Source organism: Spermophilus citellus, assembly GCF_964194105.1.
Source record: "Spermophilus citellus genome assembly, chromosome: 13".
In the NCBI taxonomy this organism is placed as follows: domain Eukaryota; kingdom Metazoa; phylum Chordata; class Mammalia; order Rodentia; family Sciuridae; genus Spermophilus; species Spermophilus citellus.
Genome location: NC_138193.1, coordinates 51,648,361 through 51,675,797, shown reverse-complemented (window position 1 = coordinate 51,675,797; position 27,437 = coordinate 51,648,361). Strand labels below are relative to the sequence as shown.

General features: G+C 44.9%; 1 protein-coding gene across 1 annotated transcript in view; it reads left to right on the top strand.

Moving 5' to 3' along the window:
* The first annotated feature begins 1,684 nt into the window (after positions 1–1,684).
* The window catches only part of HK2 (hexokinase 2), a 59,786-nt gene continuing 34,033 nt past the window's right edge, over positions 1,685–27,437 (top strand). Inside the window, exons 1-2 of the mRNA XM_081265048.1 lie at positions 1,685–2,186; positions 21,614–21,776. Of these exons, the coding sequence (XP_081121174.1) occupies positions 2,124–2,186; positions 21,614–21,776 (226 nt within the window). The 5' untranslated portion in view covers positions 1,685–2,123. The remainder of the gene's footprint in view (positions 2,187–21,613; positions 21,777–27,437) is intronic.

Sequence of the window (27,437 nt, the reverse complement as noted above, 5' to 3'; positions counted from 1 at the left end):
ATTAATGTGAGGGTGAGTAGCAAGAAGGAATCAAGGATGATTAAAGTGAATAGGATGCCATTTGCTGACACAACTGGACAAGGAAAAAATTTGGGGAAAAAAAGTTGAATCCAGTGTGGTATATATTAAGTGTGCAATGCTCTCACTTCATGGAGATGACAAATGGCAGTTGGAATAAGTCTGGAGCTCTGGGAGAGGTCCTTGCTGTAGAATTATCTTTGTGAGTCACCCTGTGCAGATGACATAACAGTCGTGGGGCTGGAGGGATTACCCAGGAAGAGAATGTAACAAGATCAGAGAATAGGGTGGAAGGTAGCCCTGGAATACTCCAGCAGTCACCAGTATAGAAAACAGGAATTGAGGAGCCTGGGGAGTGAAGTTAGTGGAAAGCCATTAGAGTGAAGCATCTGGTTCTGACTGGGTGTCCAAAGGTAAGTCCAGATGCAGGATGTGAACAACTGTCCCTAGAATCTTTGAGAGATGGAGGAAGAAAAAGGGCAGGAGACAGAAGAGAACACAAGATTTTCAACACATAGACCATTATGGTGACTATGATCAAAGCAGTTTGGTTTCAATCCTGACTGGAGTAAAGGAGAAGAAGGCTGAGGATGTGCATTTGGCAAGGGTACACAGCTTATAAGTTTTGCTGAAAGGTGGGGTAGTGTGTGTGTGTGTTTCCCTAACAATGAACATTCATTTCTTGTTTTCTTCTTCTTGATACTAGGACTTGAACCCAGGGCCTTGACATGCTAGACAAGCACTTAACCATTGAGCCAGGTTCCCAGCTCAATATATGTAAATCTGGGGACCTTGCTTCTCTCAGTATCTCTAAGCCACTCCACCCACCAAGGTCCAAGATCATCCAGTTTCACACTTACTATCACCTATTTTTGCCCACATATTAGACCCAAAGCTGCAGGCAATGCTCCTTTCCTGCCTTCTTCATTCCTGCTCCTAGAAAGGAAGGATACAATAATGGGGAAGAGAATAAGATCTTAAAGTCAAAACGGATATGGGCTCCTTTTACCATCCACCACTGGTTAGCCATGAGGCCTCGGATGCCTCAGTTTCCTCACATGTAGTACAGGATTAGTAAAACCCATAGCTTATCAGTGGGGTGAGGGATAGATGGGCCGACTGTTCTAATGGCTGTGAGAGTAAGCAAGCAGTCAAGGCGGCTCCCTTTGCATCAGCGTTAGGCGGACCGGTTGAGCCCTAAATTAGGGTGAGAACCAGGATGCTTCAGAAGTGTGACTGGGTGATGGGGACCCCTCACGTGATCTCCAAATACCAGACGGTGTCCCTCTCCGCGACTGGGCCAGGGCGTGTGCGGGTCCAGTGACTTGTCTTTCCAGTCATTCCACGCCTCCTGGGCCAGAGATCACGCGCCCCCCACCCGTAGCCGAGCCTGACGCGGCGGTGGCTCATGCGCCTTTGCGTTCCAGCCTCTTGCCACGGAACACACGTCCCATCCCCAGCGCCCGGCCCCGCCCCCTGCCCCAGGCGAGTCTCTGTAGCTTACCCGCTCGGGTGTCGGAGCGGCCGCGCCCGCGGGCTGTGCACGCTGATTGGTTGTCCCGTGCCGGCGGGCGGCCCACGGGCGCACACACCCTCCCTGCGCGACCAATGAGATTGCGCGCGTCACTGACCCGCCCGCCCCTGAGCCGGCAGCCCCTCAATAAGCCACATTGTTGCACGAACCCCAGCGCTGGAGTCCCAGGCCACCGCTGGCAACGCCGTGTCACTCAGCTAAGATACGCGGGAGGGAGCATAGCGCGAGTGAGCCCGATAGGTCCGATCGCCCTAGTGGAGTCGGGCTGTGATTCTTGCTAAGTTGAGCCTTAGTGACCCTGTGGGAGAAGTTAGCGCCTTGACGTTGGGCATCCAGACTCGTCGCCAGGAGCTATACTTAGGCGCCTTCTAGCAATTTTGACTCTCCAAACCTGTTTTTAGAAACTCGAGATCCCCCAGCCCGCGTTAACCTTCTCTGTGTACCGCCAGGAATCCCCGCTCCTGCCGGGCAACCGGGCCCGCATACAAAGCGGTTAGGACCTCGCTACCCGCTTCCCCTGCAAACACTCGCGCCTCAGTTTCCTAAGTCGGCGCCGCCTGGCCGCAACAGGATGATTGCCTCGCATATGATCGCCTGCCTCTTCACGGAGCTCAACCATAACCAAGTGCAGAAAGTAAGTAGTGGCGGGCTGGGGCGGGTTGGCTCGATTCCGATAAAGTTGCGTGTTCTCCGGGAAACTCTTGGATCTTGCCGGGACCCGCTTCCTCCTTATTCAGGGATTGGGACGCAGGAAAAGTCTTGGGTAGCTGGGAAACTCCTGGGCGCGAGGAGCCACGTCCGCTAGGCGCTGGCAGACTTGTGCGCGCGTGCGAGGCGCCAGCGCTCGAGCACCGCCTGGCTCTCTTCCTCCCTGCTGTCCCGTGCGCGCTCGCGCTCTCCCTCTACCCCTTTTCTCCAGCTTCTTTTGGAAGGGCGGGTAGCTCGGCACGTAGTCTAGGACTGTTGGGCCCACGTGGGAGGAACCCCCCTCCGGTAGCCCGAGTTCCGGCGAGAGCACGTGGGGAGAACTGTAGCTGGGGGAGGAGGCGCCGCGGCCGCGTGGGGCTGCTGGGGGCCTCCAGCGCTTAAGGACGCGTTTAGGAGGCGTGCTGTTCCCCCTAGTCGTCCCTCCTCGCCTTGCGGAGGAGGGCCAGAGGAAAAGACTACCCAGGAAGGAGCGGGAAAGCTCGCAGACTAGCTCTGCCGCCGCGCCCCCTCCCCGGAACTGAGGTGCCCGGAACTGAGGCTCCACGAGGGGCGTACATCCCCCTAGCAGATCTGCCTCTGGACGGCTCCGCCTCGCGTCCCCGGGTCCCGCCTCCGAGTGGGGGTCGCCCTTTTTGTTACTTTTTGGTTTTCCTTTAGAAGTTGCTCGGAGAGGACCCCTCCCCCTCCCCAGATTCTTTGAGATTTTGTGGTTCTGAAAATGAGCCTTTTCCTGCGCCAGGCCCCGACTTGTCGGTGCCCCTTGCGCTTTCCGCTGCCCCCAGACCCGAGCTCCCTCGGCGGCCTGCCGGTTCATTTACATAAGAAAGAGCCTCGGGCCCTGCTGCGAGCCCTCTCTCTCCCTGCCTCTGGGTATGAAGGTGGGGGTGGGTTAGTTAGGGCCAGGTTCCTGGCGCTTTCACTCTGGGGGAGAATTGAGTTTCTGAAATACCTTGGATTAAGGATATTGGCTCCTGGCCTGAGTCCTTGACTATGATTTGAGGGAGGGGATGGTCTGGGCAGGGGGTGGGTGGGAGTTTTCTTTTATAGCTGTGAGGTAATGACAGCATTGCTCAATTACATATTTGAGATTTCAGGGTCCAATGGGAACACTTATTTAGGGAAAATGTCTTGACATCGTTCTGTGGGGCGAGCTGTTCATATTCCCATTTTGGCTGTCCTAAGGGCATAGGAAAGAATGGTAGGTTATAATCTTGATGTTTCCAGAGCCATGACAGATGAACCTCAGACCTGAGGGGGATCCAGAGGCGATGGTTTACTCTGTTTGTAAATGTCTTTACTTTCTGACCCCTTCTTGGGATGTGGCCCTGCACTTTAATTCAGTTTATTTAAAAGCATGTCTTTAGGCTGGCAGGATCTTGGCAATTTCTGTAGGCTTCTCTGCCCAAGATAGGAGTTAACTGTTGGGGGAGGGGGAGACTATCATCTCTTGGCAAGCTCTAAAATACAAAGTGGAGGATCATTAATCCCAGGGAGGTCTCAGTTGAGTGAATACCGCTCCAGGACATTTGAATTCTTGAACAAGTTTGCTTTTCCCTCCTTCAGAGGAAATAAGACTGGAACTGTGAAGTTGTACTATTCTTGGGGTCTGGAATGGGGGTCATCTCCCCGGATTCCAGAGTGGAAAGAAAATTAGCCAGAGAATCTGGAAGTGAGTTTTAATGTCTTGTGGCTTATTCACCACAGGACCTTGAACCGCTTTGGACTTACTATTTATTTTTGTAAGATGCATAAGGGAGCAGCCTTGTCCATTTTAGAGAAGTATGATGAGACACAACAAAGTGAAAATATCTCTCCTGTAGGCTCCTCTTCTCTAGGAGCTACCTTTCAGTCTGTGAAGTGTCCCTGAGAACATTTGGATGTATTTCCTGTAAGTTACCAATGGGGGCAGAGTTGAATCAGACCTTTAACTCACCAGGTGTCAGATCTCGGATTTAAGTTTTTAGTTTGGGTGAGCAAAGCTGTTTGATTCTAGCTGTAGTTACATGGAAAGTAAGAAAAGAATCAGAATGAATTTCTGGATGGAAGAATTAGGAGAGAAGGATGAAGTTTGAATTTAATTTTATAGTCATTTGGAAAGCTCTTTATTTGAACTGTTCTGAAATTCCTCTGTGATGACATCATCTTACCTATTCTAGTTTGAGAGCATGGAAGGTTTATGTCACCTGTCCAGAACTAGGCACATTAGGAATCACTTGTCTCCTATGGACAATCCTAATGTTTTGGTCTTTAGGGTGACACTAAGGGTTATTTGCTCACTTTTGCTGATTGAAACTTTGGGAACTCAAGAGCAAACATGAAACATCTACTCTGTACCTGGGCACTGTCCTAAGCTCTAGACATAGGGTAACCCATGAGATAAGTACCATTATTAAGAGCATCCCTATTTTGCTGGTAAGGAACTGAAGCACAGAGTAACTTGCCCAAGGTCACTAGCTTTTTTGAAAGAGCCCTGTGGTGGTTTTTTTTTTTTTTTTTTTTTTTTTTTGCTTATTTTTCTTTTTGTAAGAGCACCATGCTCATGACCACTACTTGTCTACCTCTGAGGAACATAGTGGACTACTGATTTATGCCTACTGGTAGCAACTGTACTCAATAATGTCCAGAAATAGAACTAGCTCTCCTGTTGGGAGCTCTGAAATCATTTTCCTTTCTGACTGCTCCACCTTTGTCAACTGGTCTATGGGTTACTTCAGAGGCCTCCTAAAGTTTCCCCATTTCTGTTCTCTTTTTGGAGCTAGACTGAATTATTTCAAAAGCCTCTGACAACTTTGTATTGGTTACTGCATGTCCTGGACCCCATCCTTCATCTTCAGCCTCTTCTTCCTCTCCCTCTTTTCATTCCCCAAAGACTTGAATTGCCATACCTTTAAGTGTATGCCGTTCACATTGGGTCATTCCACCTTTGCCCTTGTGGCCTTGAACATGCAACCTAGCTTTTCTCAACATGACCCCTTCCAGCTCCAATGCTACTTCCTCTTCCTGCTTTTTATTACCTCTCCTGTGTGCCCACGTTGCTGCACTTGAATCTTGCATGGTGTTGGTTGCATTTCTACCATACATGAGAGTTGGTGGTTTTCAGTTTCAGTTCCTTCCTCAGGACAGGCCAAATCCTGACTATTTCAATTTTACCATCATGATTTCTGTCCACCGATGAGGTGGGCACTCGGTGAGAATGAAAGAGGAGGCCTTCTTGGAGAAAGAAGCGGAATAAAGAATGGGCAGATGGGCAGAAGGAAATGCAGTTCTCAGGGCTACTCTTTCCTTGGGATTATGGCCTAAGACTGATCCTGAGTGGCAGAAAGACAGAAGGGGGTACCTTTCCTGTTTTAGCAATCAAGGCTTTGTGTCCTATCTGGAGAAATAGAAGATTCATTTTATTGGGGTAAATTAATATACAAACTACAAGATTTTTGTTTCGTAGGAATAAGAATCAGAGCAGAGTTAACTGTAGATCTGAAATCAAGCATTTACCTCTTCCTTTATCCATTGATCAAATTGTTTTGATACACGTAGATTGAAAAACATTTTATGACAATTCTGGAATATACAGAGCTCACTTATGGCTTCTTGCTGTATAAGCAAGTGGTGACCTTCAACTGTGGACTTGAGGGGAGCATCTTGGAAGCAGAATGATTCATCAGCAACCAGAGTCAAGACAGATAAGAATTTTAATTTCTTTCTTTTCTTTTTTTTTTTTTTCCTTCTTTCTTTATTTCACCTAAGGGTGCAAGGCTTTCTGGGTACCAGGTAGGAAACAAACACTTTGCATTTATCTGGAGAGCTAAGTCTCCAGGAAAAGATAAACTTATGGCTATTAAACCTAAAGAGGATACATTGCCATGGTGGGGAGTGAGTGCCAATTAATCTCTAGATAAGGGGTTAAAATAGTAGGGGTAAACTACTTGCTAAAACCTTAATAAAATTATTTTTGACTATTAATTCCTGCTGGGTTAACTGTCAGGTACAATGTGTCATTTTTTCAGTTTGTAACATTTTACTGTCTTAATACAACCCCTTCTGTTGCTCAGAAGACAGCTGTTGGTGGTAGTAAGAATACTTTGTAGCTTTTGTGAATCATCCATTTGCCAAGATCCTATTCACTAAGAAGCTTTTTTTTTTTCTTTATTCTTGAAGGGATTAAAATTCCCTCAGGCTGCTCCGCCAAAGTCAGCATTTTACTTTTTTTTTTTCTTCTCATTTTTCAAAGTTGAACTTTTCTAGTACCCCGAGGAGTTTGGGGGCAGTTGAGGGCCCTTTTCTAGGGAGAATCAGAGCAACACAAACCACAGAGTTAAATGTGGCAGCTGGAGTAAGGAGATCTGATGTACCAAAAAATCTTGGGTGCCCCAGAAAGTGGGCCTCCTTTGTTTAGATACTTCCTGTTTCAAAGACCAACTCTTGATAAGAGGTTCCTCATTATCAATGCGGAGTTTTGAAGTCAGCAAGTTCGGTTTGTTTTCTAACACTGTGTGTTGTCTGTTGTTGCCATTTCAAAGCAGTAGGGGTGGGGTGTGGCAAATCAAAACCCCACATTCATTGGATGCCTCTTGACATTGTCCCTCTTTCTTGTACTGGAGGGGTTGTTCCTGATTATTTCTAAAACTGTTTTTTCAACCTTGGTGCTTTTGACAGTTTGGGCCAGAAAATTTTTTCGTGAGGGCCTATCCCAGCAACAGAGTTAAGATTTGTAGACCCTATCCAGCTTTATGGAGTTCTGTTTTTTTTTTTTTTTTAACTATTCCTTTAGAGCAGTATTTTTAAACTAGGAGTGAAATTTGTGCTTTGGGCAACTTTAGCAATGTCTGTCACCATTTTGGGTTGTCACATTGGTGGGTGAGTATGTTTTATTGGCATCTAATAAGTAAAAGCTGAGGGATGGATGATAAATACCCATCCTGTGTCCCATTCTGTCCCATCCCGTCCCCCCCCCCCCCCCACCGGCCTCATTCTCTGTAAGTAATTATCTGGTTCAAAATGCCTGTAGAGTGGAGGTTGAGAAACTGCTTTAGAAGAACATAGCCCATTCCCCTTTTTTCCTTTCAATTTTCAAGTACATCATTCATGGTTGTATAGCTAGTTGGCAGCCCTGGTTGAGACCAAAGCCCTCAGCTTTCAATAGTGTGTCACATCATGGGAAGTCATGGTGGGAGATAGGCTTTTACAAATAAGGAATTTAAGGTGAGGCTACCAGTCTCCAGCTGTCGACAGATGCCCATGATCTCTCCCTGAAGGGTGGGTTTCCTGAGGCAGGAGCCAATTGAGGTTTCTCTGTTCTCAACCAGAAAAATGGAGGTGGTGCCCATTTTCCAGGAAACCAGTGGGAAAGAAGTCTGCTCTTATCCTTGGGAAACTCTCGCTGTGGTTGTGTTGGAGTTTCTAGGGAGGCTGAGTATCTGCCAGGCTTAAGGACAAGGCAGGTGTGTGACCTGGTGAAACCTGAGCTCAGGAGCTGCTACAGCTGGGGAGCAGAGGAGAGGGGCCAGTGATACCCACTGGGGTACAGGGACAGTCCAGCAGTTCTTGGGGGAGGCTGTGTAGTGAGATATGGAGTCGGGCTCCCTGGGGTTGAATCCTGACAGGGTGAGCTTGGGCTAGTTTTGAAGCTTCTCTAGGCCTCAGTGTCTTTCTTTTATAAAAGGGAGAGATTGTTGAAAAGAGGATTGTTTTAAGGATTAAACAGAGAAAGTGTTAATATGTCAAGCTCTTAGAACTATTATGGACACATAGTTATTATGTAATGAAATAATAGTACACAGAAGGAAAAAAGAAAGACACTGTTACCTACCCTCCTGCCTTACCCAGGTGGACAGGAGCAGAAAGAGGCCCTGCTTGGACCTCAAAATAATTCCCATGAGCTTCTTTTAGAGTATGCGGGTACTAGCTTGCCTGTGCTTCCTTATGATAGATTTGATCAGAGGACCAAGGGCTGGGGTCGGGAGAGTCCTGGAGCTGGGAAAAAAGGAAACATCTCTGCCGTCCCTTTCAGCTTCTAAAATCTCTTACCTGAACTTAGGAGAGCCAGCCTTGACCCCCTCCTCTAACATGATTTCTTTCTGGTTCTCTGAGGCACATCCCCATTTGGTGATCTCTGGGATGCCTTGCCCATTGGTATACCCCAGGTTGAAGCATCTTCCTTGTGATGCCATGAGAAACACAATTGCATTGAATGATCATGGTGTTAGTTTACTCACTCCTGTTCACTGGTGAATGCCCTCCCTACTGTTCCCCAGTGAGTTCCCAGAAGTACAAGGGTAGAGACCCCAAGGGCAGTTAGTTGCTCAGGCTTCTCCCTATGGAAGTTTTCTTCTGTTGTAGAGATTACCTTTTGGATCCTTGCTCACCCTTGCTCATGTCTGCCATAGGCCTTGTCTTCCCACTGAGGAAAGCCTTTGAGGTATCCAGGGCTAAAGAATCATAAGACAGGCCTTGAGAGGCTTGGTTCCCCTTGACTCCTGGAGATTCCCTGAAGGGTCTCAGCAGGGAGCTCTTTGCTCCTCATATCTAGACCCCTGGCCATAGAGTGTCTTCCCACTCTCATGTCTTCCCTCCTGCTGAGAGTAGTAGGGTGCCCCTACTTCTTGACAAACCTCAAAGGATCCTTTGTGTGGAACCCACACTCTGGCCCTCTAATACTCACTCCTGTTTCCTGTTAGAAACCGGGTATGGTGTATGCCTGTAGGCAGACAAGCAGGAGGAGTCCAAGTTCAAGACCAGCCTCAGGAACTTAATGAGACCCTGTGTCAAAAAAAAAAAAAAAAAAAAAAAGGGGGTGGGGTGGGGGTGGGGGTGGGGAGTGGTGGTGCTAGGGGTGTAGCTCAGAGGTAGTGCTTGCCCAGCCTGTGCAAAGCCCTGGGCTCAATCCCCCAGCACCAGAACCAAAAAAATCTCAAAACAACCCAGTTTGGAGGTCTGGAGTCTTGACCTTGTTCCTGTGAATAGAGTCACACATTTCCCTGGAGTGCCACCCTCTTTTACAGGTGAGTCACAAACTTTTTGTGCTGTTGTCTCTGGATCTCTAAGCATTTCCTTGACATTCCTTCACTGGAGGGACCTTGATATTAAGCCTTATCTCACAGTTCACCAGCAGATTGAGTCAGGCTCTGAAAACCAGGCTCTGGTGCCCACCCCGGCATCTACCCAATCTTCTTACCTCCTTCACCATGCTTCCTTGGTTGGCCCCTAAAGGCTGGAGGTGGTCTGTATTCTCAAAAGACCTATTCTCAACCTTTTTCTTTTCTCTATATCATTGAAGGAAGGAAGGAATGAAGCCAGACAAACTACCTGACTACTTTAATTAGGGTTAATGAGAGCTTTTTAGGTTGCCTCCTCCATACCCATTTTCTAATTAATTAATTAATTATTGCTGTACTAGGGATTGAACCCAAGGCTTCTTGCGTGCTAGGCAAGTGCTCTGCCACTGAGCCACATCCCCAGCCCTTTTTATATTATTTTGAGATAGGGTCTCATTAAGTTGCCTAGGCTGGCTTTGAACTTGGTATCCTCATGCCTCAACCTCAAAAGTAGATGGGTTTACAGGCCTGTGCTACTGTTGCCAGTTTCTTCTTTCCCATTTGAGGGACTTCCTCCTGCTTATGCGCTCTCCCGAATATTCCTATTTCAGTACCCTCTGTGAGCTGGCTGCAGTGGTGTACACCTGTAATCCCATCTACTCAGGAGGCTGAGGCAGAAGGATTGCAAGTTTGAGACCAGCCTGGGCAATGTAGCAAGACCCTGTCTCAAAGTAAAAATAAAAAGGACTGGGGATGTAGCTCAGTGGTAAAGTGACCCTGTGTTCAATCCCCAGTATCAAAACCAAACCAAACCAAACCCAAACCAAACAAACAAACAAAACCTTCCCTGAAGCCTTCCAATGATGTCCCATTAGTTCCTTCCCCTCACAAAGGACTTAAAAGGTAACAAACAAGTATAGTGCTTACTAAGAGCTGGCTTCTGACCACATGCTCTTTGTGTGGTAGCTGAGCTACCCTTAAACTGCCTTCCGGTGTAGGAACTTTTCTTATTATTTACCATTCAAATGAAGATAACAGGCTCAGAACCAAGGACAAGCTAGAATTCAAAATCTGGCAGCCTGACTCCAGAGCCCATGCACTTTCCCTTCAGCATGGGGCTGCTCAGAACAACTGGTGGTGGTTGATAATGTTTCAGTTTCATGGGGTTATGAGTCAGGTGTCAGCCGGGAAGGGATCTTTGGGATCACGTAATCCAAACTCCTTTTTACAGTCAAAGAAGCCAGCTGCTACAAACTAAATGAATCAGCCCAAGCTTTTATAGGATAAGCACCAGATCTGGAACCCAATTCCCCAATCCCTGTCCTGTTTCCTTTAAATATATCGTTAAGGTTCCTCAAAAACAAAGTAAGAATTTGCTTTGTGGGCTGTCCCTGTGGGAACCCTATAATTTATTGCCCAGTTTTGAGAGTACTATTCACAGCCATGGTACCACCACAGGTGCCAACTGAGATTGTCTTGGGCAAGCTGGGACATATGGGTGCCTCTCCTATGGTGGGTGTGATCTTGGGGTGGGTATCAAAACAAACAGACTGGGAGGTCTGGTGCTAGACATGTGGAGCCGAGGGATAGAACCAGAGGGATTTGGTTCAGCAGGTGGTCAGATGGCAGCAGCAGAAGCAGGGAGTGCAGGTGTCACTGTGAGGTGAGAGGCTCAGAGGGCAGTCTCTGGTCACTGGCATGGCACTGTCCAGGGGTGAGCAGAGTGTTATCTCTAGGGAATCTAACATCCTAGGCAGGGCAGGTGGGGGGGGGTAGATTGGGAGGAAATGATGTCAGGTTCTTATACAGTGAGAGTGCAGGCCTGAAGAGCAAGATCAGATACACAGCACCTGTCAATGTGGTGTAGCCCACTCTTCCCCTTCACCAAGTTGCTCTTCCAACTCTTCTCTTGGCATTCCTACCCCTTGTAGGTAACCATAACAAAGATTTCTTGAGCACCTAGTTTATCTTGACTGTTGAGAGCCGCGGGCATCACAAGCATGACGTAGATTTAGCTGGTACCTTTAGTCCTCTGGTAAGAATGAAAGAAAGAGGTGTCAAAAGTACATTGACATGGGCTGGAGAAAGGCCATTTGTGCTGAAGGGCGAGTGGGAGTTTGTTAGGTCAGAGGAGAACATTCTAGACATGGGAGTCTACACATTCATGTGTTTCTAACCTTTTTCAAGACAATGGATCCATAAAATTGATTTGATGTGTGTGACTTAAGTGATTATAAGTCTGAATTTTATTACAATGAAAGAATCCACCTGTTGTCTGTCCTCACCTTCAGTCTATGAATGGAACTTATTCTTGGGAATTTTCTCCAAGCCTTAGTTTCCTTGTCAAACATTTGTTGTCTTATTTGCTTCCTGTCACCCATGGACTGAGTCTCTTTCTGGAAGAGGCTAGTGTCTGCTTTACCCTGGTATCCTTAGTGCCCAATCTTGGCACACTCAATTTGGTGCTCAGTCAATATCCATTGGGTAAATGAACTTAGCCAGGTCGTGTACATCTGGGATATATTATTCCTTTGCACTGCTGCTCCACAGCCAGAACACAATGTCTGAGGACAGAAGGGCCCTAGGCTATGCCTCCCAAATGTCCATCTCCTGGACCCTGGGACAGGTGCTGCTGCCTGCGGTGCATCAAGTCTGTCTGTAACTTGATGCAGCTGAGAGTGAGAACTGGAAGAACAGGAAACCCTGTGACTCACCACGGTACAACAGGATCCTGGAGGAGTGGCCCATATGCCTCCCTGGTCAACTCCACACTTACCCTGCCGCCTGAGGCTTGTGAGTACATGGTGTGTCAGAGCTGGAATCTCCCTAAGGTGGCATGGTGGCCCTGCTGAGGGGCCTCCTGATCCCATCTGTGAAGAAAGCATTGTAGCAGATCTGTTACTTTTTGTTCAACTGGTTTTCAGAGGACAGGGGCTTAACGAACCGGTGTTCTTCTGCTTCATGTCTTCCTCCCCAACTCATCTTTTTCCTTTTTATCAGAAACATCTGGTTTTGCCTTGGCAATTTTACAAGATAAACTTGCTGCTCTTTGCACAGCCTCGGCCCTCCCAGGAGGAGTCTTTGAGGGCATTATTATTAATGAGGTCATTGATAGCATTTGCCCGGCTTTCCTGGGATGGGCACACCTGTGCCCTAGGTTGGGGCACTCGACTGGCCACCGGATGTTGTGGGTCTTGCCAGGAACTAGCTTGCGGTTTGGGGAAGCTTCTCCAAGCTTTGGTTTCCTTGTCAAAGATTTGTGGTAAAACCTTGGCAAAGGAATAATGCAAAAAATATGAAATTCTTTCAAAACTAAGTTGCCAGATGTGTCAGCACAGAGTCACTGGAAGGCTGTGTGTGGCTGGATTTAAACTATGAATCTCCCCTCTGGATTGTCCTCTTGTGACCTCTTGGATCTCTTTTGGTGCTTTGACCATGTGTAGTAGGTAGACTAGGGTCAAGTCAGTGCTATCTGCCTTTTTTTCTTAACTACATTAAAAAAAAAAAAATATGAAACTGAACACATGGGGCAAATGCCACCCAGACACGATAACAGATCCTTCGTGTCAGTCCCACTTTCAGGCACTTACACTCCTCCCCACCCTCCCCCACCTTCCCCCACCCTCCCCACCGCTCAGTGTGATCATATCATGATTTCTGACAGCATAGATCTGTTTCATACTTAATGAGTGGACTCACTTTCACGTCTGCTTCTTTCACCCAGCATTACATTATGAGCTTCATCTACATTGTTGTGGGTGGCTGTAGGTATATGTTCTTAAATCAAATGGTATCTCCTGTCCCACCCTGGTCTGACTGTGTTTGATTTAAAGCAGACAAGACTAAGTCATACTTCCAGAGAACACAGTCCTTCTTAAATTTCTTTTGAGGAGGCCAGGTTGGAGCGTTGGCCTAATAATATAGATGATTTGGTTGTATCTTCCGGGCAAGAACAGTGTTTAGAAAGCTGGTGTCTGGAAGCTAAAAGGTTGTTCCACTGCCACCTGGAGAGAGTGTTCTAAATATTAACAGAAAGATCCAAAAACTGAAGAAAGGAACCGGACTGTGCCTCAGGTGTCCCTGAATCCATTGCCCTGATGCTTCTAAGCTTGTAGAGCCACTTATCCTATTTGATTACTTGAATTTACCCTTCTGCCAGGAGGTGTGTCCTATAGAAATGACTGATGAGCATTTGCTCGTTCATGTATTATTTATTTTCTGCCTGCTTACTAAAAGGATTTGGCGATTTGGGTCAGCTTTCAGTAAAAGGATTTCTAGAACAAGAGTCATCAAACAGGCAGGGATGATTTCCAAAAAACTTAATTGGAGCTAAGGACAGAGCTCTGAGCTTCCTGACAGTCAAGACAAAATGGATCATTGTCCTTAAATTGGTATTTTCATCTCATTGGGATAGCAGGAAGCACGATGTATCTGGGCAGACAAACTTTTTCCTGACACTCAACCCTACAGGGAAATGACCAGCCCAGGAAGAGTTAGTGTATAGCACGAAATCCTTAGAGTAGGATGGTCTTCATGGTCCTTCCTTCCGGTGATTAGAAATAATGAGATCACATTTGGCCAGCTTCTTGCTTCTCAGGGACTCTTGTTAACTAGGTGGAAAAAGTCTGTATAGTTATGTTTATGCTAGAAGCATCTAAAAAATTTAGTATTTTTTTTATCTGTTGTGTCCCCATTTGAAATATCTCAGATTCTACATTGTACTAGTTGATTATGAATAACCAGTTGCAAATTATAAAGAGCTCTTAAAAATGATAGAGTTAAATCATAAAGCAATTAGTGAGGAACTATGAAATGTAGTGATTCGAATAGCTTCCTGGTACCTTGAATTAATATATACATATAGATGAGAAAAAATATATTTATGTATATACACACATTTATTTATGTGTGTGTGTGTGTGTGTGTGTGTATTTTTTTTTTTTAGTACTGAGGGGTGCTTTACCACTGAGCCACATCCCTAGTCCTTTTTATTTTTTTATTTTGAGACAGGGTCTCACTGAGTTGCTGAGACTGGCCTAGAACCTGCGATCCTCCTTCCTCAGCCTCCTGAGTTACTGGGATTTTAGGCATGCACCACCATGCCTGACTAGAATTTGTAATCATTTTAGATCTTGGGCTTGCTCACCCCTTCTGAGACTTTTCACATTGTGGTCTCCAGGTCAACATTTATTCCCTGAGATGACTTAGCTCAAGAGCTCTCTCTTCTGAATGCTGTTGTCACACCTGTGACACTCCAGGGGCTGCCCTGCATCATGTTTGCCTTTCTAATCTACCAGGATGCATCCCTCTGTGCATTCTAGAGGCCTTTATTGGTCTATATTTTAAATCAGGTTCTTCATTATCATTTAAAATCCTATAGAACAGGACCTTGATTTCTTAAAATTTTTATTGTGATAATATATATAAAACAAAGTTTACCATTTTAACCATTTCTAGGTGTACAATTAATTCAAGGGCATTAAGGACATATACACTGTTGCACAGCCATCACCACTATCCATATCCAAAAGTAATTTCTCTTAAAATTATGGTTCTATACCCCAGAGTATTTTATACATAATTGGTGTTCAATAGATGCTATAACATAGGAGGCTGAGGTGGCATCAGTGGTTAGGAATTCAGGTCTGAATGATAATGAATTCCTCAGATTTGGACATTGAGATTCATGGTTTCTTCTTTCCTTTTAAACCTCTTAAGGTACCTAAGATTGAATTCCTAGCCTGTTAAAATAAACTGTCAAAGTTGGACTGTTGCTCTTTTCTAGGCATTATTTGATAGGGCCCGTTTCTCACTGAGACCAGATAGGGTGACTCCAGGATCCAGGCATTGGTCACCAGCCATTCAGTTGGATTTGGCCTATGAAATGAGATGGACCCTTCTGGACCAGCCAGGTTGTCATTCATCTGGGTGGTCCAGTTTCTAGTCTAAACTCCGGACTTGCTGAAGGCTGCTCCCTATGGGCCTCTTTCTAGTTCTCGCCTCCAGGCCTCTAATTCTCACCTCCAGTGCCCTTGGGTCGCTGCCATTTCTGGCCAGGGCTGTGCCTGACTCAGCCTGTCCACTGTTCATTTTGAGGTGGAATCTCTGTTAGATTGACCTTTTGTTTTCTCCATTCTTTATATTGTTTCCATGACACAATTTGCCTTCCTTTTAGTGCTGGTGTGCTGGTCCAGGGGGAAATTGGACATTTAAAGGGATGGGTGTTAATGGCATCCTAATTTGGGTTCTTGTTTTTATAAAGAGTATGGGGTTGATTTCTTATTAAGGCTACCCCTGCCCCTACCCCCAGCTCTGTAGAGGAAGAGCTGGTGTGTTATGGGAAAAACGAAACTGACCAAAATTGCCCAATGAGGAAGTTCTAATCTCCTCAACATTGCCGAATAGGTATCAACTAAAACTGCTAACTCTTTCTCTCTGATACACACCCTTGCCTCCTGGGCAAGCAGGCAACTTTCCCAGACCCTATCCCGGCTTTGCTCTGGCCTGCCTTTGGTTCCCTAGCCTGGAAGGCTTCTTCCTTTCTTCCAGATAGAGAGAAGCAGTCCTGATAGGCCACACGCCCACCACAGGCATAGAAGGAAACATTTTGGGAAATAGGCTCTGCCTTGTTCCCTGAGTGTGACTAAGTTGGGTTGAGAAACATCCTTGGCCTTCCAAGGATGCCACTTGGTGCAGAGAAATCTAGAAGAAAGAGAAGAGGTAGAAAGAAAGCAGGGCAACATAGAACTTCATGTTTGGCATTGCCATTATAGTCACCATTGCGTTAGGGCTCCTCATTCTATTTTATAGCAAGGAAACAGGGGCTCAGGGGAAGAGTGGCTTTTCTAATGTCTCACACCTGTACTGGTGTTACAGCTAGGATTTGCACACTGGTTTTTCTGTTGCCAAAGTCCTTGTTTTACCACCATTAGCTACAAAATGAGGCTTGGCCAGAATGATTCTGCTTTGATAGTTTCCAACAACTTAATCTTTTCCCAGCAAGTGCAGGGTTTGTCTTTCCAACTCCCAGCACCCTGGATCAACACAGGATTATTTCAGAGGCACACACTTGGCCCAGTCAGTGTCTTAACTACTGGCTATTAGAGACCCCAGGCAGAAAAGTGGTAAAAATGATTTTTATAAATAGTGTTGATCAAACAGTGTTGGTCAGTCATTATCACATCATTGGCATGGTAGAAACCTGCCCAGGACATGGGAGGATGTTTGAGCCACCAACCCTAGAAGTATCCATTTAGTTAGTCTGGAATGGATGTTTGGAACTTTTAATGCTTTTAAAAAGTTCCTTGTTTGGGCTGGGGATGTGGCTCAAGCGGTAGCGCGCTCACCTGGCATGCGTGCGGCCCGGGTTCAATTCTCAGCACCACATACCAACAAAGATGTTGTGTCCGCCAAAAACTGAAAAATAAATATCAAAAATTCTCTCTCTCTCTCTCTCTCTCTCTCTCTCTCTCTCTCTGTCTCTCTCTCTCTCTCTCTCTCTCTCTCTCACACACACACACACACACACACACACCTCTCTTAAAAAAAAAGTTCCTTGTTTGATTTCTGATGAGCAGTCAAGTTTGGGAACTCATCACAAGTGGCAGAATGGAGAATAAAAGTTATCAGAAAGCAGATTTATCTCTGATTGAGGAAAAGCTTTCTGATTCTGACCAACAATGGAACTTAAAGAAGTGTGAGCCTCTGATGCTTGTAAGTAAGCATTCAAACATGGGCCAGATGTCTATTGGGGTGAGACAGGAAGTCCACAAACTCAGATGCTGTGTTCACTGGGATTTTGAACTATTTACCCCAAGGGCCTTCCTTTCTAAGAGTGGATATTGTTTAGCTGTTGACCTGTTGCCATGTGTGCATATGGAAACTCCTACATGGCTTTCTCCTCTGGCTTTGGGCCTTCTTGGCAGAATTCTGAAAACTACATTAATTTCTCTCCCAACCCAGGAAAACCATTCCTTGCGTGGAGGCTGTGTCTTGTCTCTGACTTCTGCTTCTTCGGCTACTGTTCACCCCACATAGCAGTGCCCCCTGTGTGGGCTCCACTGCTGTGTTTTGGAAGCTATGACATTAGGTAACTAATCATCTCTTCCTTGTGGCGCTAATAAACTGGGTGGACACATCATCATGCTCAGGTGCCATCTACTCCTGAGTTCCAAGAGCTCCAAAGTGAAAGAGAGGACGTTTGAATCAAGATGTAGGACTTTCATCTTATATCTGTTCCACATCGTTTCTCTTAATCTTCTCATATGATAGAGAAGAAACCAAGGTCCTGGAGTCATCCAAGAAACCAAAGGGCAGTGGGTAGGACAGGCAAACATGGTGGTCCTGGGGCTTGGAGGTGGATATGCAGACCTGAACCCCAGCTCTGCCTCTCACCATCCAAATGCCCTTAAAAACAGGATTATAGAAGTTCTACAAAAAGACCATGGAGATCAATCAAGTCAGTAGAGTGTTAGGTTGGCTGCTGACAAGTAAGAAATGTTTGATAAATGTTTAGCTACTGCTAACAAACATCCTTGTCATCATGATTTTCATCTGTCATTGGACACAGAAAGATGATTCTAATCTATTGGGCAAAGGATATGTCTTGAGTAAGGGGTAACTGCTTAACTTGATCTTTGGGTGTTAAGGATGAGAAGTATCTGACTGGATTCCCCAAAAGTTTTGTAGCAGTTTCAACATCAAAGGTAAACTAAGAACGGCTGCTGTGAATTTGCCGTTTTGTGGACATGACCTTGCACTTTAGGAAGTGGTATAGGACCTCTTAAGGGCAGTACAGGATCAGCTCTTCTCCAAGGATTCTCCTGCCCCCTCTGTATATCCTTAGAGCCATCTGTGGAGGAGGTGGGTAAGGGGCCTCCCTGAACCTTTGGGCTTTCCTCTCCTTGGGAAAATAATAAGATGGAAACTCTAACTTTGTCATGTGTCATACTTATGAAAATGTCCCTAGACATATCTGCTGCCCCTGACCTGCCAGATTAGCCCTGTAGGCCATACACTGTGCTATTTGCTCTTGATCTCTGTTTTTTGGGAATCAGTAGACTAGAAAGTGGCCGGTTTTTTTTGTTTTGGTAATAGGATTTTAACCCAGGGGTGCTTAATCAATCACTGAGCCACATTTCTAGCCCTTTAATTTTTTTTTTTTTTTTTAATTTTGAGACAGGGTTTCACTAAGTTGGTTGCTTAGGGCCTTGCTAAGTCGCTGAGACTGACTTTGAACTTATGATCCTCCTGCCTCAGCCTCGAGAGCTGCTGGGATTACAGGCATGTGCCACTGCATCCAGCCAAAAGATTGCCTTTTAATGGGTGTGGCCAGCCTGAGTTCACTACATTGCTATTAGTTAGGCCTGTGTAGACCTACTGTAGTCTAGCAGGAGAGGGGCAGTCATCTAGCAGAGTAGATAAGAGCATAGGCCAGCTAGACTGCTCCATCTAGTCCCTGCTCCATCCTGGCCCTTTTTGTCTATGTGACTTAGGGCACATCGCTTTCACCTCTCTGTGGAATGGAGGTAATAACAGTACCCACCTCCAAGGACTCCTGTGAGGGTTAATGAGTTAATGGGTGCCAAGCTTTGACAACAAAAACTCACACATGCTGGCACTATGGGAGGGCTTGCTGTTATTACAGTTGTCCATGAGGGCAGGTCAACACTGGCCCTGGATGTGGCCTGGTATTGGCCTCTGGTCTGGGTTGCCCTAAACTTTGTGCATTTGTGCACCCTAGTGGTTAGGAAGCAGGAGGTCAGTGACCTGGCCTGGGCCTGGGAGGTGGGGTGCCAAGCTGGGAGGCTGAAGCAGTGGAAATGAGGCAAGCGAGGAGCTAGGACCCTGAAATGGAACAGGATGGACAGCTGGGTTCTCTCTGATTTAAACCAATGGACTTATTAAATAGTCTGAGACAGTTTTTTAATATATACGGCAACGGGGAGTTCTGGGAAATTCTTGTTGTGCAATTCTAAACCCAACTGATAAGACTGATCTTTTTGTAGGCTGGGGGAAGGAGTGGAGAAGCGGCTGAGGGCCGACTCAGTGGGAAGAAATTGCCTTGTCACCATTGTCTGCTCCTATTTTGTCCTTCTCCAGCCCATTTGAGGATTGTGTGTGTCCGTTCCTTGGGTTTGGAACACTGGCACTGTGGAAGGGGATGATGGTGGGTGATACATCACGGGCTCTCCTTTATCCTGCTCCTCACGGCTGCTTTCAACATTTTACCCCAGACTCTGGTCTTTCCACTTTTAGAATCTTGGAAGATTGATAAGAAGTCATTACTGGTCAAGATCTTTGAAGTGATCTGATGGCCCATCTACAGGGCCAGAAACAGTCCCAAAGAGAAGGGACAGTCCAACCCCTGTAGGAAGTTAGAATAGGGCTTGGAAGGGAGAAGATGTAAGGGGACTCTCTCTCTTTCTCTTTTGTCACAAAGAAGGACACTGGGTTTTCCATGAAAGGATTAAATACCTGTACTGTTCCTCTGGAAATCCTAGGTTGCAAGTTCAGTTGAAAAAGAAAAATCAAGCGGAGCCAACAAAAAATGGTGGAGAATATAAAAGGCTATAATAATATTAATAACCATATTTGGCTGAGAAAGTTAATTTTGCTCCTCCATTAAAGTTGGGCCAGGGTAAAGGACTTGTTTCTTATGGCGGGTAACATTGGTAGTGGACATCAGCCAACCTTTTCCCTTGGGAATCTGTGAGTTTCAGAGCTGGTGAAGGATGTGGTATCCCTTCTAGTCCCTCAGTTGGCTGATAAGAACAGGAGGACCATGTACTCATACCTTCAGGTCACAACTGGGTCCTGGCTATATGGAAACTCATGCATCTCCTTGGATGGGTCTCTGTCAGCCCTCTTCCTACAAAACTGGGAATATCCATGGCCAAGGCAGAGAGCTTCCAAGGAAGAAACTGTCTGAGAGGGACACTGGAGGCCTCTCCTTCTGGTGTTCAGTCTGGAAAAGTTTGTAGACATTTATTGTGGAAAACAAGATCAGTGAAATAATTAGGGAGAGTTGTTTCCATCTGCGAGCACAAGAGAGGTGTGATTTATACAGAGCCCCTATTATGTGTCAGGCACTCTGCTACTCTAGAGATATGAGCCTGAACAAAGAAACATCCGTCTTTTAGCCTTTGGTGCTTATGGTCTAGCCGCTAATATAGATGGCCCCCGGCTCACATGGTTCCACCAATAATTTTTTGACTTTATGATACTGGGAAAGTGATACATGTTCACTTTGAATTTTGAATCTTGATCTTGGCCCAGGATAATGGTAGTATAATGGACAGTGCCAGTTAGCCTTGGCTCCCAGTTAGCCATGTGCTTGCAAGGGTGAATGCCTGATATTCTACAGTGTAGAGTGGCTAAGCTATAATGTTCAGTAGATTAGAGCTTAAATACATTTTCAACTTGAGACATTTTTCAGTATAGGATGCGTTTCTCGGGATGTAACCTCACCCTAAGTCCAGGAGCAGTTGTAGACAATCATTTCCAAATTGTGGATGATGTTGGGGAAAGCTAGAGTCCTTAAAGTATCAGGGAGTCCCAACCATTATATTCAGGAAGGTCAGAGAAGAGGAGTCTGTGGAGAGAGGCCTGAAGAGTTGATGGGAGATGGCAGGGTCTGGTGCGTGGACCCCAGGGCAGGGAAGAGCAGGCTGGGAACTGAACCAGAGATAGAGTCTGCTCAAGGGTACGGAGACATACCATAAGATCAGGAGCTGGGCAGAGGCCAGGTCACCTAGAAACTTGGAAGGTTTTCTGGTTTGGTTCCAATGGGAAGCCGTGGATAGATTTTTAAGCAAGAGAACAGCAGAGTCTGGCTTGGGGGTTGAAAAACAGATGGAAGATATATGAGATTGTGTGAGCCCAGGTAAGAGGCACTTGGCCTAGGGTGAGGGACAATGGGATTGACATGACTGGTCGTGTGAGGTATGTGGGGAATAGAGGAGGGTCAGTAATGAATTTTAGTTGTCAGGTGTTTTAATTCAACCTGTCTGAAAAGAACTAACTTCTCTCTTCCCCAATTGTCCTTTCCCCAGGTCTTAAATATTCTCTAGAAGTAAAATTAAATCTATTTTCATTATTTTAATTTTTCAGTTTAAAAAAGATAATCTTGATAATTTGATTCCCATTAGTAGTCTTTAATAATCACGTTTTATGAATGACAGATTTTATTCTTTTGAAGGGATGTGTTATATTCTATTAGATGAACCTAATATTCTATATTATATTATATGTAACTATATATATTTAATATATTTATGTATGTATTTAATCCCTAGGTCTTTATTCTTGTTTTCTCTTTCAGGTTGAGCAGTATCTCTACCACATGCGTCTCTCCGATGAAACCCTTTTGGAGATTTCTAAGCGGTTCCGCAAGGAGATGGAAAAAGGGCTTGGAGCTACCACCCACCCCACTGCTTCAGTGAAAATGCTACCAACTTTTGTGAGGTCCACCCCAGATGGGACAGGTACTGCAGCTGGGGGGTGGTAGCCCTGAGCAGTTTGGCTGTCATTACTTAGGGACCCAAAGGTTCTTTGGTTTTAAGCTTCAGAAGCCAATCCAGGCTAATGTAAGCAGGCGGGCAATGAATGGAAGGCTGGGGAATGGGCTAGGCAGGAAAGCTGGGAAAGCTGGCAGTCTGGGCAGGCGAGGTTGAAACACCTCTTTGTCAGCGCTACCTGGACACTCTGACAGCCGTTTGTTTTCTATCATGTGCTGAGAAAGGCTTCTTGGCTGTTTGGGATTTTACAGTCCCACACAGATTGCTCACAGTGGTGGTGATGAGCCACAACAAGCATACTGTGATGGTCACAGCCAGGGGCTCTGGCAGTTGCTTTCTGGCCCACCTGTGTGCACATAGCCAGCACATTCTTTAGGCATGCTGGAGAGACAGTGTAGTTCAGATGGTCCTAGATTCTTTCATTTTCTTTTCTTTTTTTTCAGTTGGGGATATCACAGTGTTGCTGGTTCAAATTCCTGGGATCTAGTGATCCTCCTGCCTTTGTCTCCTAAGTAGCTGGAACTGTAGGCACGTGACACCTTGCCTGTTGTTTTTGTTTTTTTCTTCTTTGTCCTGAGGATTGAACCCATGGGCACTGAGCTACGTCCCCAGCCATTTTATTTTTTCAGTTTTTAAACAGGGTCTCTCTAAGTTGCTGATGGTGACCTTGAACTCTCGATCCTCCTGCCCCAGCCTCCCAAGTCACTGGAATTACAGGCTTGTGCCACCATGCCTGGCTCATCCTAGATTAGTTTTTGAGCTTTATGAAAAAAATACTAGAAGTCTGAATAAACTTGGGGAAAATGTGAAGAACCACAGTGCACATGAGGTATCAAAGGTTCTGAAGTTCTATTGCAATAAAAACCTATTATGCTTTCTTTAATTCCCTAATTGGATACAGAATCCCTGTTTCATGGTGTGCCACCCATGAAAGCCTCCAACGTCCAGTCTTTCTTCGTAGGCACTGGGGAGTCAATAGAAGGACTGTGAGCAGAACTGTCTTGGTAATGTTATATCATCAACAGTAATTGTGGAACAGAGCGGGAGTGGAGGGGTCCAGATTGGAGACACAGAAATGTCCCTGGCATGTTGTGTTGATTCAAAGGGAATGTCAGGAGGTTGAACACAGCTGCCTGGATGGCAGCATCCTTAGAGAAGAGGTTATAATGAGCTGTAAGAGCTTCACACTACTTGTTTCATTCATTCCTCATGATAGCATCCCATGTCAGAAACGAAGCATCTGTGAGGCCCATGAGTGTGGGAGGCCAGGGGAAGCTCCTCACATCTAGAGGAACAGGGGAAAGAGCCCAAGGAGCAATTGCCAGGGCAGTGGAAAAACCAGGAAGCCCAAGTCCAAGAACTAGAAGGGAGGAGAGGACTCCAAGATGTCAGCTGGTCTCTGGTGAGGTGCTGCAGAGGAGTCACAGAGCTGGGGGCTACGGGCTGCAGGGAGGCATGGGTTACAGCTTGTTCATGTACCACATGCCTGTGTGCCTCATATTTGTGTCCTTAAGGCTCACCATCCTGAGAGTCTTTAGGAACCTTGTTTGTCTAACCAAGACTTTGTATAATTCCTAAAATAAGTCTATGTTTGCTGAAGCCTTGGGACCCAGCCTGGACCCAGCACTGATGGTGTGACCTTGTTCAGGGTTGTCCTGAGTGTGTGTGTCTCAGCCCTTCAAAGAGTCCCTGTAGGTGGCAGGCCTCAGGAGTTCTCCCTCCAGTGCCCTCTAGATTGGCACATTTAATGAACCTATCTCTCTTGGACTGGAAACCACACCCATTTCTATTATTCCTATTTGACGTTCTGATAAATTTACTGGCTCTTGAAGGACAGTTTTTATTTACCCAGCAGTAGTATCAAGTAAGTACCCTAAATATTGTCCAGATATATATCATGGGATTAGGACTCTCCTGAGCGCCTACATGTGTGAACTCATTTGCATTTCACAAAACCTTAAAAGGTGCAAATTTTATCGGCCTATCTTAGATGAAGAATTGAGATTGGATGGTCAAATAACTTGCCAAAGATCACACAGCTAATGAGAGGCTCAGCCAGGAATCAAACCCAAATGTGCTAAAGTTGAGGTATCAAGACAACATTTGACGTATTGTGTCTTTGTGCACATGGGCCTGGCCTGTGCACTTGGAACTGCAGCGCGTAGCTAGTGCCAAACTAAAATTTTTTGAAATGAGGTTGGGGCTGGTGGTTTAGCCTGCCCTATAGGCAGGTGAATAAATTTGTTGGGAAGAACAGATTATGGGGCAAGCCATGTATATGACATCTCACATCTCAGCAATTCCATTTCCAACCATATACTCTGAATAAATTCACTCTCATATGATTCATTCCTGTATGAATCCAAGGAGACATGTCCAATAATGTTCATAGCAGTGTTGCTTATAAGGACAGCATATTGGAAACAGTTTGTGGTATATTCATGTGATAGGATACTGTTCAGCATAGGAATGAGCACGTGTGAATATGGAGACATTGAAAAATAATAAAAGAGCCCAGCATGTGGCAAACACCTGTAATTCCAGCAACACTGGAGACTGAAGCAGGAAGGTGGCAAGTCTGAGGCCAGGCAGGGCAACTTAGCAAGACCCTGGGACTGGAGATGTAGCTCCATGGTAGAAAGCCCCTGGGTTGTAGTACCTTACAAAAAAATTTTTAAAAGTAATGAATGAGTGAAAAATGTGGAAATATATGTATCTCCTATGTGCAAAGTTAATGTTGAATGTAAATTTAAAATGAATCCCTCAAAGCAATGCTATACATGGCTTATGGACCCATACCTATACACATCCTGAAGTTATTAGGATATAAACTGGAACATGTACACCATGTAACCAACTGGGTTTTTTCTGGAGAAGAAAATGGAACTAGGGAGGGGGAGGTGAAGGAATGAAATAATTTAGAGTGGTCAACATCAAGGCTTTCAAGTTTGTGTTTTGTCATTTGGGGAGTGAGTGATGGAGTGTGGCAGTGAAGGCTGAGGATTCCTAAATTGACAGAGACTACTAAAAATAAAGATTTCTCTCTCTCTCTCTCTCTTTGTTTTTGGTATCACAATAAAATGCTGAGAGGAAAGACCAAGGGCACACTTTTGGGCAGACAGTGTGGTCATGTGCAGCTGTGGGGGCTGCACTTCTGCACCTGCTTCTGGCCTCCTGTTGGCGACTGGTGATAAGGTGTTTCTCCCATAAAAGGCTCGAGACCTTTGCTCCAGTGGTGTCTGTTCAATACCACCTTTATCAGAGCCTTTGGTTCTCAGCCCATTGGTTTCCAGCATTACTTTTCTAATCCATGGAATTAAGCCTTGAATCTAAACCTCTCATCTAGAATGACCTAATCCTTAAATTACTAGCTTTCTGACTTTTCTGGACCATATCCTCACAGCAGGAAACCCAAATGCATAAATGTTTATCCAAAATAACACAAGATTCAGGGACCAATGTTTACTCTCAAGTGTGATGCTGTTAGATCTATTACTTTACATTTTTTTTTTTTTTAAGTTGCTAGTCAGAATCTACTAGGTGTTTTTCAAAAGCGTTTGCCTTAAATGATCCTTGGCCCAGTCTTGTTCTAGATTGGCAGTAAGTCCAGGTAGAAAATCTGAGAGAGACTTTGGAAGTTTCAGGGCATCCACTTTTGATGGGTACCTCCATTACACTGGAGAAAAATGAACCTCCAAGTCATGTTTTATGGGTTCTCCGTGAGAAGGCAGGGCATATCAGCAGACCCCAAGCCCTGCTGTGGTGGAGATGTTCAAAGACTATTATCAAGTACCTTTGCTTCATCAGCTGAGTGGATTATGTGTGTGAAGATATATAGTTAACACAGATAAAATTATGATGGATATAAACAAGTCCAAGAATATCTTACTCAGGTGATTGAATTCAGTGTCAGCCAGGTTATATGCAATTATTACAGGTTAATTAAACATTAAAAATGTTAAGGAGATAGAAATCTTAACTACCCTGATTTGATCATTATACATTGTATCAAATTATAACATGGTACCCCATGAGTTTCTACACTTAAATTAATAATTAAACAAAATAATTTTAAAAAGTTCTTGCTTTCCCCCCAGTTTTAAAAAGTTCAAAGTATTCCATAGTGAGCATAATATTTACTAGATTTGCCTTATTATACCTCTTTATCCTTCCATCTATCAGTCCATCTTATTTAAAGCATTGCAAAATAAATTGCCAAAATCTGTTCAGTTCAGCTCTAAAAATTGAGCATGTCTAGAGTTCAATATTCTTTTGAGGTAAGATCTACATGCAATGAAATGACAAATCTTGAATGTATCATTTGATGAATTGACAAAAATATGTACACCTGTTTAAAACAATCCTTATTAATACACCACAGAAAGTTCCCTCATGCCACTTTCCAGTCAGTTCCTGTCCTTGACAACCCAGAGGCCGGCATATTTTAATATTTTCCATGCATATTAGCTTTGCCTGTTTCAGAACTTCACATAAATAGATTCATACAGTATTTTTTTTTTTATTCAAGTCTTTTACGCTCATAATCTGAAATTTATTCATGTTGTGTCTATTAGTAGTTTGTTCCTTTTGATTGTTGATTCCATGATCTGATTGGAGTCATATATGACATGAATATTGGTGAATGCTTGGGAAGTTTCCAGTTTTGGGGTATTAAGAGTAAAGCTAACATGAACATTCTTGCACAAGCTCTTTCGTGGGCACAAGTTTCATTTTTCTTGGGTAAAACAACTGGGAATGGAATTACTGGGTCATAGTTTGGTGTGGTATATGCTTCAATTTTTAAAACTGCCAGACCTTTCCCCTAAATTGTTGAACAGTATTATACTTCCACTTACAAAGTAGAAAGAGTTCTGCATGCCTCTTATCCTCACCAATATTTTTTTGTCTGTGTCCCTTGACTTTTGCAGTGAAGAGTTAGGTAAAGGAAGCATTGTTTGTGTTTGTCAGGTATGACACCATCCTGAACTCTCTGCAGGCAGCCCTAATCTATGCCATCACTGAGCAGAGGATTGCAACACCAGTCCTACTCACAGTACTGTCAGGGTCCTGCCACACACACATTAAAAGGGTCGGTTTTTCAAAGAAGAATTCCATATTGAGGAAATGCAGGAATAATTGGCACTATTTAATGAGCGTACATAATGTCTATACTAAACTGTCTGCATAAATTTATTTTACCTTCCATAAAAACCTTACAAAAGAGAAATTCCCACTTTAAAAATAAAGCAAGTGAGTCTAAAAGAGGATTGATGATTGCCATGGTCACCTGTGACCAGTTAGTGACAGAGTTAGAATTTGGAGTGAGGTAGGTACCCCCTGGCCAGAAGATTTGTAGTTTCTGTTGGCTCATGTTGCTGAACAAAAGGTTCTGGGACAAATCAGATTATCTTTTAAAATAAATCATCAATGGATTGACTTTGTCATCTTAAAGTAGACACACACCTGTAAGTGCAGCAACTTGGGAGGCTGAGGCAGAAGAATTGTATATTTGAGGCCAGCCTCAGCAACTTGATGAGACTCTGTGTCTCAAAGACTGGGAATATAGCTTAGTAGTAAAATGCCCTTGGGTTCAATCCCCAAACAAAACAAATAAAAACAAAAATTAAG